General features: G+C 38.0%; 2 protein-coding genes across 5 annotated transcripts; one reads left to right on the forward strand and one right to left on the reverse strand.

Annotated features, from left to right (window-relative positions):
- Positions 1-202: 202 nt before the first annotated feature.
- btbd10b (BTB (POZ) domain containing 10b) lies at positions 203-7,746 on the forward strand. 3 transcript variants are annotated; one of them, XM_067496476.1, is made up of 9 exons: positions 203-362; positions 788-935; positions 2,023-2,219; positions 2,660-2,975; positions 3,155-3,257; positions 3,884-4,004; positions 5,421-5,618; positions 5,716-5,826; positions 6,711-7,746. In XM_067496476.1, the coding sequence occupies exons 2-9, from the start codon at positions 835-837 to the stop codon at positions 7,040-7,042; spliced, it is 1,479 nt and encodes a 492-aa protein (XP_067352577.1). In that variant the 5' UTR covers positions 203-362; positions 788-834; the 3' UTR covers positions 7,043-7,746. The 3 variants fall into 3 exon arrangements, with proteins under 3 accessions (XP_067352577.1, XP_067352579.1, XP_067352578.1); XM_067496478.1 differs by having other exon boundaries at positions 2,026-2,219; XM_067496477.1 differs by having other exon boundaries at positions 230-350.
- Positions 7,747-8,605: 859 nt separating this feature from the next.
- On the reverse strand, positions 8,606-15,007 carry bmal1b (basic helix-loop-helix ARNT like 1b). Of its 2 annotated transcripts, none has more exons than XM_067496480.1 (8): positions 14,560-15,007; positions 14,203-14,285; positions 12,811-12,903; positions 12,596-12,710; positions 12,090-12,224; positions 11,740-11,980; positions 11,533-11,639; positions 8,606-10,709 (listed from the first exon to the last, which is right to left on the reverse strand). In XM_067496480.1, the coding sequence occupies exons 1-8, from the start codon at positions 14,762-14,764 to the stop codon at positions 10,555-10,557; spliced, it is 1,134 nt and encodes a 377-aa protein (XP_067352581.1). In that variant the 5' UTR covers positions 14,765-15,007; the 3' UTR covers positions 8,606-10,554. The 2 variants fall into 2 exon arrangements, with proteins under 2 accessions (XP_067352581.1, XP_067352580.1); XM_067496479.1 differs by having other exon boundaries at positions 10,706-11,639; positions 14,560-14,717; positions 14,791-15,007.
- Positions 15,008-16,081: the final 1,074 nt, after the last annotated feature.

The raw sequence follows: 16,081 nt of genomic DNA on the forward strand, positions 1-16,081 counted from the left end.
TAAAGTTAAGTAGAAAAAAACAGAAGCTCGCACTTTTAATTATCGCGAGACCTGCCGATGTCGTTCAATTCTCGATTACCTTTTTAGGAAAAAAGACAAAATGTGCTTAGTACTGTAAAGACAACCAATCGACTGTACTCAACACAGTTTCATTTTTAAATTAAATTTATCAGAATAATTTTGATTGGCACATTTATGAACAGATACTTAGCAGTCCTTAGCATTTTTCTCTTTGTGTACGTGATTACGTCACCGACAACGGTTGACACGTCGGACGTCAGTGCATGAGTGTTTTGAAAGGAGATGGCTGGTTAACTGCTAAGCGTTTGAGATTACACTACAGCAGAAACGTAGCTAACAAGGTAGTTATTTGTTATATTATATCCACGTCTGCCTAGAATATGACAGCTTTTGTCTTAGATCGGTTGGGAAACTTACAGTAGTTGAATAGCTGTCTTCAAATATTGTTTTAGCGCTGTTGTAACGTACCGCTAGCAACCACAGCTAATTAGCTGATATTAGCTTGCTATGCTAACACAGGAAACTAGCTATCCTAATCGTAGGCTGACTCACTCTGGCAACGAAGTTGACAATATTTTGCTTGTCGATGTGTAATATTAGACTAGGTATTTAACTTAAATTACAACCGGAAATATCAAGAGTGGTTTACTTTAAAACTGCACCGCTAACAAGAAATTTTGTTAACTGGAAGTAACGTTAGCCAATTAGCTAGTGGTTTGCTATGGGCTGATCAGGGGATATAACTGACTTGTTGATAATTAAACAGATTATGAACGGTGAAAGATCCAGGCCGTTGTCCCCCCTTTACGGGTGATGGAAGGACGTCTGCAGTCAAATGACAGTAACTCCAGCTACAGCGAAACCTGGGAAGGAAAAGCAACAGGCAGACCTCGTAAATTCAGCAGGCATTCGAGGTAAGCCAACTAAATGTCAGACAGATCTTCAAAGCAAAGTTTACAGCACTACTTTTGTGTCACTCGCGATTAGGACAGGACTATAGATTAATCAAGCAAATATTTGTCACACATAAATCTTTTTTATATACATTTTTGATGGTTCAATTAATGTTTCTGAAATGAATAGAGATTCTCATATGTTTATTTTAGCTAGTTGTATAATAGTGCTTGAAAAAACAATCACTCTCATAGCTAATATAATCTTAAGGTCATTTTTATCTATTTGTTACGTTGCCTGTAAACCATAACAAATAAAACAGCAATTTATGTCAAAGGTGATTTCTTTAAAGCTATTTGTATCTAACGAAAAGCTCAAACTAAAGATGCAAAGTAAACCTTGAAGAAGTGGCAAACATATGGCATCCTTATGAAACCAACTTATAATACAGGCCATTCTGTAATAGGTAATATATTGCATGAGAAGGTCATAATATCTTTTTCTACTTTTACGTAAATCATTCAGTGTGCTCCTAACCTTCAAGGTTAGCTTTGGTAATGAAAGTTAAACAATGATAACCTTGATAACAGTATATGCTTTTCATCTTACTGTGTTTGATTGTATGAAGTTTTTTGAGACAGAAAGAGTAAGAGATTGTGTATTTGTTTCAGACCAAGGAGGGTCAGCCTGTAAGGTTGCCTGTGGTCTTTAAGTGGGTTGTACTCACTACATGTTATTAACATACATCTGTGCTTATAGCTTCTATCTTTTATTAAAAGATATCAAACATATATACTGATTTTATTTTTACCAGTAAACAGTCTCTGTGAGTCAGAATTTTTATTTAAATGTAGAGTTATATATGAATATGTCTTATATAAATGTGTGACTGTTGAATTGTAAGCAGAATATATACCATGATCTGTTAGATTTTGTTCTTTTTATACTTTTGTTAATTTGTGCAAATAACTAATATGCAAAACATCTGTGACGTTCTTGGCTCTGTCAGGAATGGGTGTGTCTGTTTATCAGAATTACTCACTTAACAAATAAAAAAAATATCTCTTCGGAAAGAGAGTAACGTCAAGTCTGCTTTTGTTGGAAAAGCAGCAGTCCGGTCCAAGCATCTCGAGTGAAAGCAGAACAGAGAAAGATGAGCCTACATGGTGCAAGTGGGGGCTGTGATCGCTCACGGGACCGCCGGCGCTCCAGCGATCGCTCTAGGGACTCTTCACATGAGAGAGAAGGCCAGCTCACCCCCTGCATTCGTAACATCACCTCACCCACCCGACAGCACAACAGTGGTGAGTATGCATGGAAAGAATAGAGGGCTTATGTGGGTGTCATGTCTGCAGCTCTTGGCAACTACTGTTAAGAACAGTTTACATGGTTGACATGGTTTCTATCTGTGCTGATTTTGGCTGTAAATTGATGAAGTCAGCACTAATCCACTTCTTTGTGTTTAAGCCAAGAAAGCTTGTAGTTATATTGTCTTGTTTAGAAGACACATGTTTGGTCGATCAAATAAACAACCTTTTTTGGCATACTTCTGACCAATAGGTTATTAATCAGCAGTATGCCAAAGATGCTATGAATGCTGGTTGCTAAAGTGTGTTTCCCAGTAATTAATAAAACTCATCAGGCTGAAAATGTTGGTGCGTGGGTTTTTACTGTATTAATTGTGACTTAAGTTAAAAGTGAAAACTGTCCTTTGTGGTTCATTCCTCTGCTTGTCTTTGTGTAGACCGTGAACGAGATGGTGGACCATCATCGCGGCCCAGTAGTCCACGGCCTCAGAGAGTCTCTCCCAGTGGCTCGAGCAGCAGCGGGGTGGTGAGCAGTCGCAACAGCAGTCTATCCAGTACTGAAGGGACATTCAAAAGCCTAGCAGTTGGAGAAATGGTTTTTGTCTACGACAATCCTAAGGAGGGAGGAGCAAGTGCAAGTGTTGGGAACCGAAACATAAGGACATCAGAAAGAGTCACTCTGATTGTTGACAACACGCGCTTTGTAGTAGACCCTTCCATCTTTACTGCACAACCCAATACCATGTTGGGCAGGTACACTACTTTATGCCTCTTATTCTTTGCTCTCATTATAGCAACAATATGTTGTTATATTTATTAGTCACGAATTTATGAATTAAATCTATTTCTATAAATGTAGATACAGTAAATGTTATGGACATTTTCCAGTTTCTCTGATTTACAGAATAAAGCAAAGCTCCTTTTTATTTCAGAATGTTTGGATCTGGAAGAGAACATAATTTCACACGGCCGAACGAGAAAGGGGAGTATGAGGTCGCTGAAGGCATCAGCTCAACAGTTTTCCGTGCTATTCTGGTCAGTCTATTTTTATTGTCTATTATGGTAGACTTTGATACATTTTAAAGACCCCTTAACATTTTTCTTTGCTGTTCATGCTTTATAGTTGATGCATTGGCACAAACCTGTGCCACTACTAAACTGTAATGCATTAACTGTATCCATTTTTATGTTGAATGAAATAAAATAAATGTATCTATAAACTAAAAATGTTTTTTTGCGAGTGCTCTGGTTTGACTTATTTATTTAAATTTTTTTGGCTTTTTTGCCTTCCTCTGACGGCAGTAGTAGAGATAAGGACAGGAAAGGTGAAGGGTGAGACGTGCAAAAAAGGTCCCACGGCTGGACGTTGAACCGTGACTATATTGGATGGATTGCACCTTAGCCATTATATTACCTGGATGCCTGAGTCCAGTATGATTTATATAAGGTTATATGTCTTTGTCAAATTCCTCCGAAATTGGTCTTGTCTCACAAACCACTTCTGTTTCACACATATGAAGAGGAAATGTTATGGAATTGTTTGTGGTTTTCTTTAGAACTTCAAAAACTTTGAATTTTTTTCTCTTGATGTATGTCATAAATACATGTATTAGCACAGCTTTGAAATAACTGCCTTTATTTTGATTTCTTCTAATTGCCAGGATTACTACAAATCTGGGATAATACGTTGTCCTGATGGAATCTCTATCCCTGAGTTGCGGGAGGCTTGTGACTATCTATGCATCTCCTTTGACTACAGCACCATCAAATGCAGAGACCTTAGTGAGTGTTTCTTTTGGGTTTCACACATTACCATTGACACTCCATTCCACACACTTACACACCATAAACAGGGTGTCTGGGGATCAAATCCTCAAAAGTCGTATTTTTAATGTGAAAGCCCTTACATTTTTTAACACAGTGCATACTTATTAGAATTAAAATCAAACCCAGCAGATTTAATGTAATGTGATTAGAAATATAAACGTTTATATTCTGCTGTTATTGTTTCAATTTTTTTCCTATTATCTTTTTACTTAGTTTATGTTCAGTCCTGCACAGTCTACTACTATGTCCTTTGATTTTCCCATGAAGTTAAGAGGATTCAGAAAGTAAATAATTCATTTAGCTAGAATGCTAATCTAGGATAGTCCAGGTGTTTTCAGAGAATTCTTTTAATTTTGTATGATTTGATTAGCAAATGTTTCAATGTGGACAATATGGTCTCCGCTTCAGCACAGGGCCATGATGATTGATTAATGTGTAATACATTGAGAGTGTGGAGAAATGGAGCAAACCTTTCATACTACTTATATAGGTACTACTAAAAGTCACCTTTTAATATGATGCACTTCTTAACGACTCAACTATGATCTCAGTAATAAATACATAGTAGAATTTTCACTTTTAACAATTTTAACTTAAAACTTTGGAAATTATAACCTTGTAGAAGTAGAATTCATGGCCGAGCTGCTGTATTGGATTGTACAAGTGTATGTTTTGGCTGATCAGTGTACTTCCTTGCTTTGTCTGTATGTATGTGTGGAGGATTTAAAACGCTAGGCACATAGTGGCAGGCTCCGGCCAAACAACTGCATTTGTTCCTCATGAGCTTCTGCTTTTCCTCCTCACAAACAAAAGCCGTGGCAACACCCGAGAGGTTAATTTTGAGATCACAGCAGAGCAGCAGCAACATAAATGGCAGGTACTATATGTAGATGCAGGTAGGCTATTTAGCTGTAGGGTATTTATGGTACATTAAGGATGATCATTGTTCTGTAAAAGACAGGCAGCATCTTAGTGAATAAATAAAGGTTAAAAATATTTGTAGATTATTTAATTTTGATCATTTTTTTATCTTAAAGCTGTTATTCACAATATACAGTGACTAAATCAAGGATTTTAACATTTCTTTGACATCTTTCCTTCAATTTGGACATGTCTCAAACTAACTTTGTTCAACATGGAACACTTAAGAGCAGTACTTTAGCGGTTTATTCTGTAAATATTGCTGGAATGAAAACTACTTTTTGTTAATTCAAACACTCACTTGCTGCAATACAGTCTCAAAGTAGGTATCAAATGAACCTTAGGATTGTTCTATTAAATAGTCTGAGCCATTTCACTGCCTCTCTACTAGAGTAGGACAAGTCTTAACACTGCTAAATGTCATTGTAACTCACGACTCTTCTTTATCAGGTGCCCTGATGCATGAGCTGTCCAATGATGGAGCTCGGCAGCAGTTTGAGTTTTACCTGGAGGAAATGGTTCTGCCTTTGATGGTGGCCAGTGCTCAGAGCGGGGAGAGGGAATGTCATATTGTAGTCCTTACTGATGATGATGTGGTGGACTGGGATGAAGAATATCCGCCACAAATGGGAGAAGAGTATTCACAGAGTAAGTATACGCTAATACGATATACATACATAGGTTTTTACAGATACAAATAAAAATATGTAATAAACAAGGTTAATTTTATTCTCTTTATTTACAGTTATTTACAGTACAAAACTGTACAGGTTTTTCAAGTATATTGAGAATCGAGATGTGGCCAAATTAGTGTTGAAGGAGAGAGGACTAAAGAAAATCAGACTGGGCATTGAAGGTAAGTGAAGTGAACTTACATAAAGAATATTTTTTAATTTCATAGCAGCCAGCATTTGTGGTGCTGCCAGCAAAACCTTAGTGATTAAACACAAGCCAAAAGTTTCACTTATAGCAAGTGTATAACATATGACTGGAATACTACACTCAAAGTTGTTCTAAATTTTGGGCAGTCAGGCTTTTATTAAATGGCTGCCATTCAGAAAATAATGTAGAAAAGGCAAAGGATAAAGCTGTATACATTACTGATTTCTATTGTCCTGCCCATGAGATTTGGAAAGCAAGGGAACAGTGATGTGTGTGCGTGTGTGTCAAAGGTAAACTATAAAAGGCACAGTGGTCTCTTATAGTTTTGTCCTCAGTTTATTTTTAAAGTACCAAGTAAAACAGCGCAGGTAATTTCAAACATATTAAGTACAAGGCAACTGTCATCAGCCTTTTATCAGAACAATATTTCCTAATTTGCCAATTGGCATTAATTAATTAGTTTGAAATTTGTTATTTTATTATTTCATTCATTTTGGCATGCAAGCATTGCATCATTAATGAAAGAATGACGCAGACAAAACAACCGTTGAGGCCTATGCAGGCCTATGTCTGGCAAATGTAGTCTGTGAAGATTAGTCAAAGTAAAACTTTACTTTGTGCTCAGTAAATTTACTAACATCTGGGGTGCGTTTCAGTTTCCAGCTGTAGAAGGTTGTTGTTTTTTTCTCTTCTGATACAAACTCTTTAATAAAGGATACCTGAATGACTCATACATTGTATATAGTAAATGTACCGTGCATATTCTAGGAACTAGATCTAAATTAAAAACAAATAATGTAACGTAACTACAATAAAACTTAATTTAATGGAGTTAATGGTTTTATCTTCTTTGGACAGGCTACCCTACATATAAAGAGAAAGTCAAGAAACGACCAGGTGGACGTCCAGAAGTCATTTACAACTATGTACAGAGGCCCTTCATCCGGATGTCTTGGGAAAAGGAAGAGGGTAAAAGCCGCCACGTTGACTTCCAGTGTGTGAAGTCAAAGTCCATTACCAATTTGGCGGCGGCAGCAGCAGACATCCCCCAAGACCAGCTGGTGGTGATGCACCCTGGCCCTCAAGTGGATGAACTGGACATCCTACCTAATCATCCACCTAGTGGGATTCACTACAGCAACAACTACAGCAACGAGCCTGATCCTGATGCACCTTCACCTGCTGTCTGAAGACACACTGGTCCTCGTTCAATGCCTCTGCCCCTCTCCTACTCCTCTAATCCTACTCCAAGCATGGTGCAGCATGGAGCGCCAGGGGCACCATAACCATATTGCCTTGACACCTCCTTTGCAGCCTTAGAGCCTCAAGAACCTGGATGACTGTAGAAAGAGAAACACACAGGACGTGAGACTGTTGAAGGAAGAGTTCACTATTATTTTGATTTTATTTTTTACTTGACCAAAGGAATTTATTTTTCTGTTTGGGGAAAAAAATAAGTAAAACACGTTAACATTGTTATTTACAATATTATTCTACTTTAATTTGATGGGTTTGGCTGAGCACTCTTGTGGTGTCACTATTTTCTTACAGGTTTTATTTCACTGATCAATTTGATTTGATTCTCTTGGGTAGCCTAACTACTAAATGTGTTTTGGCGCTAAGAAACCAAGCCAATATGACTTTCTGGACATGGAGAAATTCAGTTATCACCACTTAGTGTCATGATCTCCAGAAACATTGCTATCAGATGTCTTTGAATCTTGTAATGGGGTATGTAGTCATTGGCTGGATCTGATATGTGATGTTATGCTACTCCTGCAGCCAAGATATTAAGCACAGGCTGTTGTGGTCAGAACCCTTTTTGTGCAAAGCTTGAAATTGTTGTTTAAAAATAAACCTAAATTCATGAAATAAAGACAGCGATATAACATTATTTGTATATTCTATCCACGCATTTTATAATCTTAATGTACATGTAGTTTCTGGACTTGTCAAATCATTACATTTAAGGTATAACAAAGGCACCAGGAGGATTTAAATGGTTAAAACAATATAAATGAAATTGATAGCTTTGACATGGAGTTGATAAATGTACCTGGCAACAGAAACAATTTTGTAATCACACTGTCAGGTCTGTGGCCCAAGATCTTTGATATCTTTCAAACAGTAACGTTCTACATTGTTACCAAGTCTGATTAGCCATGTTTATGTATGTGGAGTTAAGTTCTGGAGTTAAAGGAGCATCGTGTCTGGTGTTCTTACCAAATTTAAAAGTGCTTGTGTTACCAGAGATAATGACACAAACATTAATCACTAGCAGGTACAGAGGTGGATCAGGTAGCAGTGGTGGACAAGCCTGAAGCTACTGAGGCTCTTGTGGAGGAGTTTTTGTTTTTGTTTTCTGCATTTCCAGAGAGGTTCGGATATGAAAACCTAAGGGGCCAAGCTTAAAAGTTTTGTAGCTGCTGGGCTCCTGGGAGCTGAATTTCATCTGTCAAGGCAGTAACCCAAGAAGCCTCAGGAGGGAGGCCTTCAGCTTCAGTTATCTTTTTTGTTCTTCAACTTTGGCGTATGTCAAGTACATTAAACCACTTTTTTGTGTGTGTGTGCAAAACTCTGCATACATGGCAGCTTCCCTGACTTCACAAGCTCTCATACAGCTTGGGCATCTGGTATATTTGCATAAATTCTTGTCTAAACCAATTTCAGACCTAAATACAGTACATCTGTCCATTTGCTTGGTCTTTTTGACCAGATTGGACCATATTTCTTGTACTTGCCTGTATGGTTCAGACAATTTCTTGTAGTTCAATTTATTTAGTTACTAACAAGCTCTTCAACAATACAGTACACATTTTTTTAAATTGGAAAAAGTCTATATTAATTATTCAATATTTCTTTCTTCATTATCACCATAATCATGTAGTACCTTATCAATGCACGCAATCTTCCCATTTTTACCTGGGCTCGGAACTGAGCTGTATGTTACAGTTATTGTACTTATGTTGTGATAAAATGATGAAGGTCTGTCTCCTGACTCCGCGGAGAGTCATCGTACAGACTAATGGCTGTTGGCAGAAATGACCTCCTGTACCGTTCATTGTGACAGCGAGTTTGAAAAAGCCTCTTGCAGAAGTGGCTCCAGTGTTTGAGCAGCAGCTCGTAGAGAGGAAGTGAGCTGTTCTCCATGATGTTTAACAGTTTTTGCAGCGTCCTCCGCTCAACTACCAACTGCAGACTTTCCACAGAGGTCCCCAGGGCACAGCCAGCTTTCCTAATCAGTTTATTCAGTTTATTGTTGTCACTGGTTGTGATGCTGCTGCCCCAGCAGATAGCAGCAAAACAGACTGCACTGGCCACAACAGACTGGTAAAACATCTGCAGCATCTGGTTGCACACATTAAAGGACCAGAGCTTCCTCAGGAAGTAGAGTTACTTTCTGTTGACAGCCGCTGTGTTGCATGTTTAGTCCAGTCTTTTTTTGAGGTGAACTGCAAGATATTTGTACCCTTCCACCATCTCCACCACCTCCCCCTGCTCCTAGATCCTGACCACCTTCAGCCTGTCCTGAAGACAGAGGCCTGGAGCCCACAGCAAAATCCTCCTCTGCTGCCTCCAGTCCTTCAAATACATCCTCTTCATCCTGAACTGACGTTGCAGCTCCTTGTGTTGTCGAGTACTCTTGTGCTCAGTTGTCTCTCTCCATCTCCCTGCCCATATTCTCAATTTTTCCCACCACCAGGATTTTCATAGCTGCAGAGGCTACAGCTAAAACTGCCTCCTCAATACTTTTTGGCCCTTTGACATGACACTATCCTTCCTTTCACCAGTAAACAGTGTTTTAGGGTGTTCGGTATTAAGTAAATCAGTGTGAATCGAAAATTCAAAAGTTTTGTAACATAATGACACTGAGGAGACAGTGTGTTCCCAAATATTATGGAATGTTCCAAAGCTACTTGGTGGTCTTGTATATGTGTATTAACAACTGTAATGTACAAAGAACAGTTATACCCATGGTTCTCCATAAATTCCTCTTCAATCATCGGTTCAATCTTCCCACCTCCAGGCACAGTTTGGCGATCAGGTTTCCCTTCTCCTGCAACAACATTTTCTCATATTTGACATATTTTATGCCATCTACATACAGCCATGCTTTAAGGATGGCAGTGTCTGTCTATCTGACATATCTTAACAGCTACTGGATGGATTGCCATGAAATTTTGTCCAGATATTCGTGCCTTTAGAGAATGATGCCTGCTGAGTTTGAAGATCCCCTGATTTTCCGCTGGCTCCACCATGATCGATAAGACTGGATTAAAGTGAAAAATCTCGACATTCATCAGATGGAATTCTGTGTAATTTTCAGAGTAAATTTTCAACTTCTTGTACAGATACATTCTGATTTCCACTTGTACTATGATATATCTTAACAGTCGATTGATTGGCACAAAATGTGGTCCAGATATCCACTATCCTCTAGTGCCACCATGAGGTTGACTTATTATTTTTTTGGGACTAAAAATATGTTTAATAATAATAAGTGTTTAATGGTGTGCTGTAAAAAGACTTCACTGAGCATCACAATCTGGTCGAAATTTAGCTATCACTATCTCCATTACTCTAGTTTAGAATCAAGCATGTCCAAAAAGTGCAAAAATCTTTCCCATCAGCCTCTGATTTATTTTGTGTTTAGAGCTAATTACTGCAGCAACTACGACGGTAATATATACTGTGTTTTTACTCACCCGACTACAGTATTGATAGAAACAATGTACTCCAGTTCTTTGGTCCAAGGATTCATGAAACTGAACCAGCAGCTTCGTAGTGTGACGAATGACCCGTCTTTTATTTTTAACTTGTAGCAGTTTGTATTGATCTTCTCTCTCATTCGCAGCACTTACAGCAGACAGTGAAAGAGGGGATACAAGGACAGGTAGTGCATCAACTGTCCACAGGTAGAGATGAACTACACACATTTTCAGCCATTGCATCATTCTGTTACAAATGGGAGCAAAATACTGGGATTCCACTTGAGCAGATTAGACTGCCACACTGGATGTACACAGACAGCGAGCCTTGTCTTTGATAATATATAGATACACATTTAAATGGTAAATGATATAGCACTTATCTACCTATCAGCACTTAAAGCGCTTTACACTGCTTCTTATTCACCCATTCACACTCACATTCACAATCACACTCACACACACAGTCACACACACCCATGGGGGAGCTGCTATGCAGGCCAACACTCACCGGGAGTAACTAAGTTGGGGTTCAGTGTCTTGCTCAAGGACACTTTGACATGTGACCGGAGGAGCCGGGGATTGAACCAAAAACTGTGAGATTGGTGGACAAATGGTAAATGTTCTGCACTTATATAGCGCTTTTCTACCTATTGGCACTCAAAGCGCCTTACACTGCTTCTTATTCACCCATTCACACTAACAATCACACACACATTCATACACCGATGGGGGAGGTGCTATGCAGCTGGCCAACACTCACCGGGAGCAACTAAGTGGTTGGGGTTCAGTGTCTTGCTCAAGGACACTTCGACATGTGACCGGAGGAGCTGGGGATTGAACCAACAACTGTGAGATTGGTGGACAACCGCTCTACCTTCCTGCGCCACAGTCACCCCTCCTTTAGTTTCTGTTGTAAACCATATTTATCTGAAAGTAAATGTTTGTGGTGTTCGTTCTGCATACCGTACCTTGTTTGTGGCATTCTGCTAAATGAGAAATATCATCTTCATGAAAGTATTCATAAAATGATGTTCCCAACAGCTCTTGAGGTAAATAAGCCAAAATGGCAGTAGCCCTTTAAAAGAACAATAGCATATATTTTATTGATGCTGGATTATTTATTTATTTATCACTAAATTAAATCTCAGGATTCCTATCTAAAATATGATTTGTACCTTTGATCTACGAAGACAAACTTTCCATCAATAGCATGACGAGATACAAACTCCACGGGTTTGACCTTCACATGGTCCTGCACCGGCCGAGAAACCATGTGAGAATGCAAGCGACCAACAGCAACCAAACAGCTTAAGTAACATCCATTATTGTCTGGCTCATTATTCTCATCCAGATCTAGAGGAGACCAACTTTTCAAGTACCCGGTGGTGTGAATGGTGCAGAAGCCGTTACGATCTGCTGTGAATAAAGACAAAAGGTTTAGATTCATTCTAAAGTAATTAGTAATACTAATGTTTGATGATCGGGTTCAGATTAATAGCTGCAGGCACTAAGTAAATGGTGCTACCATTTTTCTTTGAGGAAGAAAACTCTTCATCTTCCATATTTTGGTTGCACTTCATTTTGCAGAAAAATGAGCGTCTCACCCCTGAACAGAGTTTTGAGGAAGCAGGGTTGATGTCTGTCTTCACTAAGAGTCCACCTGAAAAACAAAAATTACTCTGAAAACAATTGTAATTTACTATACAACACCAATAAAATACATACTAGTACCTACCAGAATTAAAGAAATAGGTTCAACATGAAAAGGAAAGATGTCATATTATTACAATATGTTATTTAGGCTAATACAGAAGCCCTGTGGTCGCTCATTAAGATAACTTAAAGCACTAGTCTAAAACCAAATTGCAAGAGTGTGGTTGGGTAATTATTTCCAATACAATCATTTAAATTACATGTAACCTGTTTTAATACATAACACGTATGTTTGCATTAATGCATCTTTATTTTAGAAAGCCTTTGATTGACATCAAGTCTGCATTTCTTACGAGGCAATCTTGCAATTATTATTACTTTTAGCATCTCCGAGTTTCTCTCGTACAGAATCTGCTGAGGACAGCTGCTCCTTGACTTTGGGAATGTCTTTAGGATGCAGGTAATCAAACAGGCTCTGGCCAATCAGGTCATTCTGATGACAAACAGAAGATTCTCATTGTACACTAGTAAGGTCAAATATGTAGCATTTTTCAGTATATTTAATATTATGGAAAAAAGAACACAGCACCTACCTGCCTATAGTTTAGGAGCTTGGAAACTGATTCAGATACAAACAATATTTTCCCTCGATCACAGTCAACCACAAGCAGGAAGCCATCAGCTGCCTGCAGACAGTTAGTGAGATGACAATCCTGTCTCCTACAAAATTATGTTCCTATACAACTAAACTGCAAACGCGATTACGTCTTTGTGGGGACAACATCTTTTTTGATTGAATGAAACGGCCCTTTGATTAAGTGAAAGGGAACTGGCCGTAAGTGGTTGGGGAAGGTGCCGGGTGTACAATGTCAAGCCAACATCACGGGTTCACTACCAGAGTCCAGCCGGTCCCAGGCAAGCAAACAGTTGACTTTAGGGTTACTTTACGTTACAAGACAACGTATTGTCATTACATTCACAGGAAACGTACCGTGGTTGAAATTTGCAATTTAGTTGTATAGGGCCGTAATTTTCCGGAGACAGGGTTGGAGATGGAGACACATAAAAGCCAAGAGTGTTTCTACAGGGACACATCACAGGTTATAACATCTAAATTATTCAATCTGAAAACCATTCAGTCAGGGCTGACCCAAAGCTCTTAGTGGCACAAAACAAAATTGTATTTGTGATGAGAATACACCCCAAGCCTTGATCTATTGATTTTGTGGCCAAAGCAGCGTGAGCCGAATAGTTGGACACTTTTTCTTTGTACATTCCTTCACCCAGGGACAGTAAATGGTTTCAAGTTTGTGCTTTATCGCTCAGCTCTCCTTTTACCTCCACAGTCTAAAAGAAACAATGCATTATTTTAGCTTCTCGTCTGAGCTGCCTGTTGATGGCATGATTTTTTCTTTTTCTTTTGCCAATGTTTGAAAACCTAAAAACTTTAAAAAGACAAAAAGAGACTTTTTTGGCCACTTGAGGGCAGCGCAACGAGCTGGAAACACTTCCCATGCAACACAACATGTATTATCCGAGGTGTTTAATTTAGGAACAATATTCACCCTTGTTTTAGCTCTGGTTCACACCCAAGCAAAGGACAACGTCTGGCACTTTAGCTGCTTCATGTTTCATGAAATTATCTTCAACAGCTAATATTTAATGTAAGAAAGTGTATTTGTAGAAACTTTATAGCTAAACTTTCAAGCAAAGAATGTGGTTATACAATGTCTTTAAGGGTTTTTTGTTTGTTTGTTTTTTTGTTTTATTGTATTGATGTGAATAAAAGGGACTTTTTATTATTTAGAAGATTGTTGATTTTTATTAAAACTAACTTTTGTAGTAGTTGGAAGGAAAGTGTTTGTTGCCACAGAACTATGTCTACACGTTTGCATATAAATACTCAAAAATGCCACTGAAGTTATATAGAATAGAAAAATCTATAATATAATCTAGAAAAGAATAATCTATAAAGTTACACCAACCCTCAGTATTACGTGTTGTAGTTCCTCCTCTGATAAGAATGCAGGTTTATGATTAACTTCTTTGTAGACATTAGCAGCAGAACCTGATTTTCAAAGACAGAATGTTAATCAGATGGTAATAAATAAATAAATAAATAAATAGATAGATAGATAGGTACACACACACACACACTCACATACATACACACACACATATATATATATACACACATATATATACAGTACATATACACACACACATATACACACACAAACACACATATATATACATACATATATACATATACACACACACACATATATACGTATATATGGATCTTCTAACATTTAAGGATATAAACATTAATCTTTTCTCACCTTGTAATGTCTTTATGTGTTGGACTGCCATACGCAAGACTGAGAGTTTGTCTAGTTTGCGTGACTTAGTTTTGCACACGGGCACTAATGATGCCAGTTCCTCTATGTAGCTGTTCATTTTATCCCTGCGTCTCTTCTCTATCTGACTATGAGTTTTCCTGTAAAATGAACAAAATAGATCATTTCCATTTTTGTTTCTATACATAAAAAGGTAAAAATAACTGTTGTTACCTGGTCCTCTTCTTGCAGCTTTGCTGGTCTTCACAGTCTCTTTACAAACAAAGAAGCAGGCATGATGTTAGATGCACTGCTGTGAATAAAACATTGTTCAGCTGTAAAGCTCAAAAACACATTTTAATTAATGTCAAGGAAAAGGTGGAGCATTTAGTTACCAAACTCAAACTTACCACGTAACTTTTATATTAGCTGTCATTCTGTCATAACTTGATTAACAGCTGTAACATTAAACTATAAACACAAAGGAATACAATCATATAGTATTTAGATGTGTAAGAAATAGCAAATCTATTCTTTTTTTAAACTTCTGTCTAAATTTACAGCATTACATTGTCAAATATCATTATATTATAAAATGCCAAAGTTCTTATAAGGTAAAAGCACTTTACAGATACTGAGTCATACTGCAGCAGTAACAAAGACACACGCACAGATTTATCCAATAAAATAAAAATATTTCTTCTACTAACCCAAAGCAGTTTGTTAGTTTATCTTGATGTCTCATTGTTGGATGGATTAATTGTCCAGTGGATTAGGTTTTGTTAATGCAATGTGTGTAGTACTGATGGAACCTGCAACACAATCCTATAATCTTCTGTAAAAGGATAATTTTCAGCATTAAAAGAAATCAGGTGACTCATATTACAGATCTGACACTAAATGCTTTGTGTGTGTGTGTGTGAAGAATAAGATTCATAATTAAATGCCACATTAATCATTTTTAAAGCAACTCATTAGATGTAAAATCTTCCATTTGTAATTTTGACAAGATGCTCCACTTTGTTTCAAGAGGTGAGTATTTAATTCTAAAAACAAAACATTCATACAAGCACAAAAATGTTGATATGTGGTCTAAATAGGCCAACAGAGAGGATAAATATCTTCACACTGTATCAGTGTATAGGTGTGCAGTAGGACATTTTCCACAGAGACTGACTTACATGTAGACAGTAGACCCTCCTTTCCTTTTGAGAGTCAAGTTTTTGCCTGAAGTGCCAGTGGAGCTGCTGATTAGGTTGGTTGAGTGTGAAGACAAAAACCTGCTCATCGTAGATGAAACATCCATACTTTAATTTGACTGATCGATGTGGAGACAACTTCAGCTGTAGATCAGTGGGTAAGAAAGTCATCCACTGACCACAGGGTCAGTGGCTAGATCCCCGGACCCAGCTATAGTGTCACTGGGTAAGAAACTGTACCTCTAACAGCCTGTTCCCATCCCCAGCTGTGCAGTGTGCCAAATCAACATGCGGACAATGATCTGCTGTGGCAACCCTGAACTCAC

This window comes from Channa argus, chromosome 2 (genome assembly GCF_033026475.1).
Source record: "Channa argus isolate prfri chromosome 2, Channa argus male v1.0, whole genome shotgun sequence".
In the NCBI taxonomy this organism is placed as follows: domain Eukaryota; kingdom Metazoa; phylum Chordata; class Actinopteri; order Anabantiformes; family Channidae; genus Channa; species Channa argus.

What these genes read in the sequence shown, in the direction of transcription:
- btbd10b (XM_067496476.1), top strand. Translation starts at nt 835, where the DNA reads ATGGAAGGACGTCTGCAGTCAAATGACAGTAACTCCAGCTACAGCGAA. An exon ending in AAATTCAGCAGGCATTCGAG is followed by an intron (nt 936 to 2,022) that starts GTAAGCCAACTA and finishes TTGTTGGAAAAG; the next exon opens with CAGCAGTCCGGTCCAAGCAT. An exon ending in AATCAGACTGGGCATTGAAG is followed by an intron (nt 5,827 to 6,710) that starts GTAAGTGAAGTG and finishes TTCTTTGGACAG; the next exon opens with GCTACCCTACATATAAAGAG.
- bmal1b (XM_067496480.1), bottom strand. Translation starts at nt 14,764, where the DNA reads ATGTATAGAAACAAAAATGGAAATGATCTATTTTGTTCATTTTACAGG. An exon ending in ACACATAAAGACATTACAAG is followed by an intron (nt 14,286 to 14,559) that starts GTGAGAAAAGAT and finishes TTTGAAAATCAG; the next exon opens with GTTCTGCTGCTAATGTCTAC. An exon ending in AGCTCCTAAACTATAGGCAG is followed by an intron (nt 12,711 to 12,810) that starts GTAGGTGCTGTG and finishes GTTTGTCATCAG; the next exon opens with AATGACCTGATTGGCCAGAG.